General features: G+C 36.9%; 2 protein-coding genes across 2 annotated transcripts; both read left to right on the top strand.

The window, feature by feature from the left end:
* Positions 1-700: 700 nt before the first annotated feature.
* On the top strand, positions 701-1,315 carry LOC115228937 (probable Bax inhibitor 1). Its single transcript, XM_029799385.1, is given in 2 exon segments — positions 701-954; positions 987-1,315. Coding segments are annotated over 2 exon segments (468 nt in total). The 5' UTR covers positions 701-815.
* Positions 1,316-1,995: 680 nt separating this feature from the next.
* LOC115228936 (protein ZBED8-like) lies at positions 1,996-2,448 on the top strand. The gene has a single exon (XM_029799384.1). The coding sequence runs from the start codon at positions 1,996-1,998 to the stop codon at positions 2,446-2,448; it is 453 nt and encodes a 150-aa protein (XP_029655244.1).
* Positions 2,449-5,125: the final 2,677 nt, after the last annotated feature.

Below are 5,125 nucleotides of genomic sequence, written 5' to 3'. Positions count from 1 at the left end.
TCTGGGACGCGACATGCTCTGACACTTTTGCGTCAACATGCCTTCTCGCGTCCGCGATCGAAGCTGGCACAGCGGCGAGGAGGGCAGAGACCCGGAAGAAAGACAAGTACGCCTCGCTCGCCGACAGATTCCTCTTTGTGCCTGTTTCAGTCGAAACATCAGGCACATTCGGCCCAGCCACGCTACGTTTTCTCACCGAGAGAGGCCGTCACCTCGGGAGGATTAGAAACGACCCCCGTGAGGTCAATCGGCTTTTTGAGCGCGTCTCAATAGCCGTACTCAGGGGGAACAGTTTCTCTTCTCTCTGCGGCTAGTAGCTGACTTCTTGTTCCATTTTCTTTTCATTTGTAAAAAACATTAAGGCTTCAAAAAAAAAAAAAAAAATCAAATAATTTTTTTAATATTTATAAAAAAATAAATATTATTTTTTATTTTTGTAAATCTATTTATTAATAAAATTAATACGTATTTACTTTCCTGTTGGCATGAATTCTGCGTGGAATTATTCTGATATTTTGAATAATCTCTCTTTTCGAAACATGTAACTACAATTATTAAAATATTAATAAATAGCGATCAAAGCACTTCAAAGCATCTTCGTAAGGTCTACACATCACTCGCTGCTGCTCTCTATGTATGTGCAGCAGGAGTATACAGTGGGGACTACATTATGGTTAACAAAAGCTATTCAACCTTAGTCATATTTCACTGGCTCTTTGGTCTTCCTATTCAGTTCTCTCTACTTGGCATTCACAACATTCGATAAGGCTACTGAAGGAAGACGCCTGTCTGTATTTTTGGGTGCTGCCTTCTCCATGGGCGTGTCGATCACTCCGTGGGTCATGCGAGTCTATGCGATTGACCAAAGTGTTCTTATCACTGGGTTTTTGATAACCGCCGTTGTATTTACTTGCTTCACTCTGGCGACTATAATGAGTGACTCTGTTCTCTACAACAACATTATTGGTTTTTTGATTTTGTGTTATTTTCAGGTCCTTTGGCTTCACTTTCTTTGGTTTCCCTCGGGCTTTTTGTGATGCAGTTATTCAACCGTAGTGTTGTTCTTAACAAGGTTGTGTTTATTGTTTGTTTTTAGATGCATTTGTATCTCATTCTTGTGATTGATTCTCTGTTTGTCATTTTTGATACTCAAGTCATTATTTATAAACGAGTTCGATTTGGAGATAAGGATTACATTTGGCATTCGCTTGAGTTGTTCCTCGACTTTATTCGTCTCTTCAAAACGGTCGTCACGGTTCTCCTACAAAAAAGGTTTCGGTTTTTTGAGTTATTTCGTAGGGAGAAAGACGAGTAATTAACTTCGTTAATTGTTACTAATGGACTAATATTTTTTCAATTTGGCATTTATTCAGAAAAGTTTTTGTTTTTTCCTTAAAAAGCTTTAGTTGGTTATAAATCCTTCATTCCAAATTTGTTTTATTTTTGCTTTGATTAGCCTTATTATAATTTTTTCTATTTTCACTCACTATACAGGTGTTCTCAACCGGGGGCGAATCGCCCCCCTAGGGGCGAAAATTTTGTACAAGGGGGCGATAATTTTGTACAGGGGGGCGATAATATATTTAATAAAAAATAAAATTTATATTTATTAGAAATTGTTTAATTAGAATATTTTTAATGGCAAGCCTAATAATTTAGAGCAGGTGTTCTCAACAATTTTCATTATTCGCATCATCATTCTCTTTTAATGTTTCCAATGCAGATGAAAGTTTACAAATGGAACTATTGGAAATCCAATCAGAAGAGATAATTTCACGAAAAAATGATATATTCTATTTGAATTGGATTTTTACAAAATTTAATGAAATTACTATTCTTCTTCAAGGAAATTTTGTCAACATGATTGATTGCAAAAGAATAATGAAAACATTTGCAAAAAAATTATTGCTTTATCGACATAATTTTTCTATAAATCAGTTTGGAAACATTTCACAACTATCTGAGATAAGTAAATATTTTAGTCAAAACAATATTATGACATATTGTCAACATTTGACGGAACTAGAAGCGGATATATCTCTTAGATTCAAAGATTTGTTTGATTTGGAATTTGAAGCATGGATGATTGATCCGTTTTCATGTGTGCCAGAAGATATGAACGAAACAATCCAAGAAGAGATAATTGAATTGAAATATAATGAAGAATATATTCACAGATTTCAACAGGATGGTATCTCTAAATTTTGGCAATCAAAAGATCTACAAATGAAATTTCCAAATTTATGGAAGGAAATGAGTAATGTACTATTGGCATTCCCTACCACTTATTTAGTTGAAAGTGGATTTAGTTTTGTCAATCATAATACACAATGTGAAAAAAATAGACTGGAAGTGTGTTATAGAGGCGATATACGCCTAAAGTTGAGCAGAATTAAACCCGACATAGAATATTTAGCGAGTAAACATCAATATCAAGGGTCTCACTAATAATTTTTAATAAAAATTCAATTTTTACATTTGATTTATTTGAAAACAGTTTAAACGTGCGAAAATGATTATCATAATCTTAAGCTGCTGATGATCGAGAAGACGTTGCCCCTCAGGATCCCAATGGATATTCTTTGGAACAACCATTGTTTCTCCCGAGGCTCTCTCCGTCTTCTCGAGATCAGATTCCCGATTTTAACGACGAGTTCAAACGATTTTTGGCTCATGGCCCCAGAGGTTTCTACAGATATTGGGGAGAAGATAAAGTTGTCCAGCAGGTTGGAATATTTCTGAGCTTTATGTACCTCAGCCTTCTCAGCGGCTGAGCCTGGACTGATCGCGGAGTCAACTATATTGGTCTTTGAGAAGGTGTCTGTGCACGTGGAGTCCCACGCTAGGCATTTCCCATTACCCCACGGGAAAATGGTGACTCCATCTGGGCGTTTACCGTCTCCACGGTCAAGCCCAACGGGTTCCAGTTCTGTCGGGAATCCAGCTGCTTGTAACGCAGCCGAAATAGTCTCGTTGATAGCGGAGTGTCTGGGAGCACGGCCAGCACTCCTTCTGCATGACAGGGGATGTAGTCCTTTGGTATCGACTTTACTCCAACATCGGCATTGGCCCCCCGAACAGACATTAAGTCCCAAGCGCATTGCTACGCCAATCCTCACACAGTCATTATCGAGAAGGGTTCCAGATTGGGAGCAAGGGAGGGCATTAAGCCACGCCCCACTTTCAGGTTTGATTTATTATTGTATATTTTGATTTTTGAGTTATATACAAAGAACAACCAATTAAGGGACAATGCCCAAAAATTTTTAAATTGTATGTGGACAAGGGGGCGATAAAATTTCAAAGGGGGCGACAAAATATCTAAGGGGGCGATGAACAAAAAAAGGTTGAGAATGCCTGCACTATACAATAGAAATTAAAAAATGGCAGTTAAGACGAATTATTAGACTTATTTTTATATGTAGATTTTATCAACTTCTTCCTGAAATTATTTTATTCACTGAAAATAAAGTGGACAATGCATTATTGAAAGATAATGGATGGTTAGCAGAAAATAAGCTAAATTACCAAATTTATGGATATATCAATGCCTTCGCTAGGAAGTTAAGTTTATGGAAAGCGTAAATAATGATTGCACACATTTTCCTTATTTGTCAGAAAATTTCTCAACTGATAAATATTTAAAAATAATTGAAGATATCAATTCACAATTTGATGCAAGATTTCAGGTTTTTAGTATTTAAATTAAGTTGACTAATAAATAATTGTTAAAAATTATTTGCGGCCCCTGAGTAAAGAAGCTTGAGAATCACTGACTTGGTAAAAAATAACAAAACCCCTGGACCAGATACGATAAACCCAGAATTACTAAAATATGATCCTAACTCTTTTTGAAAAAATCGCTACACTACTAAAAGAAATGTTTTCAACTAACTCAACTTTACCTCTGAGGACGGGATTACTAATACTTATACCAAAACCGAATAAACCCAAAGGAGTGGTTAAAAGCCTACGACCAATTATATTATCAAATTTTCTACGGAAAGTCTTAGCTAACATTTTATTGGACAAATAATAGGACCAGCCTATCAAAATGGGTTCAGAGAAGGAAGATCAACAACTGATGCAGTATGGAGTCACAGATGGAGATGTACGACACATCAAAAATATTGCAATGTCACCCACATTTCGGGATTACCTCTATCAAAAGACTTTGACTCGGTTAACAGGAACAACTGATGACAGTACTGGAAGGGATTATCGAGTGTAAGAATGACCCACACCTTCTATCTAACACAGAACTCCTTATGATAGTTGGAAAATCTACTCAAGGAAATTTGAAACAAACACAAACACTTCTCGGCCTAATTCCTGAAGACAAAGAACTCCTGGAAAATGTACTAGAAAAGCACCAGATATACTTGGGAAATGGTTCCTCACCGTGAACGGGGAAAAAACAGAATGAACAGAAATAATACGAATAAACAACCCACTCGAAGAGAAATGGAGGAACATTAAGAAACTTGGTTCTTTATTAGGAGACAGTGAAGATATCATACGAAGGAAAACCCTGGCAAACGGGGCATTACAAAGGCTGAAAAACCTATGCCCAAAAAAGAAAGGGAATAACATAAACAAAAGATAACGCTATAGGACACATTTATCAAACCTATCCTCCTATAAACTCCGGGACCTGTGGCACAACAAAGAAGGAATTGGAAAGGCTCGACTCTTTTCACAGGAATCATCTTAGAAACATAAATGGAGTGTCGTGGCCATCCATGATCTCGCTGAGTAGACTGTACAATAGGTGTGACTGTACGCCAATAAGTCGCCAAATCATTAGCTCTCGTTGAAGACTTTTTGGAAACATCGCGATGTAGAATTACTACCCCTCCTCTAATGGAGGACGCTTTCGTGCAAGACCGAGAACTACCCTCTCTATCATTTTACAAAACCGTGAAAAAAACATTGGCATCTGGTGACAATCTAGACCCTCTGAAGAACCTAGCTTAGAACAGGAAAACTTGGAGCAATCTAATTACTTCTTTAATATCGTTTGCTCCGTTCGCGTTATAAACATTATGGCTCTCGTGAAAGTGCTACTAATAATATTATTAAAACCGATTACTTTTGAAATTTCCTATCCAACTGCATTCTAGAT

The sequence above is a fragment of the Octopus sinensis genome, unplaced genomic scaffold (assembly GCF_006345805.1).
Source record: "Octopus sinensis unplaced genomic scaffold, ASM634580v1 Contig11382, whole genome shotgun sequence".
Taxonomy (NCBI): domain Eukaryota; kingdom Metazoa; phylum Mollusca; class Cephalopoda; order Octopoda; family Octopodidae; genus Octopus; species Octopus sinensis.
Note: the sequence above shows the minus strand (reverse complement) of the source record. Positions and strands in the feature narration are given on the sequence as shown.

Excerpts from the sequence above, each read along its gene's own strand:
- LOC115228936 (XM_029799384.1), top strand. The coding sequence starts at position 1,996 with ATGACATATTGTCAACATTTGACGGAACTAGAAGCGGATATATCTCTT.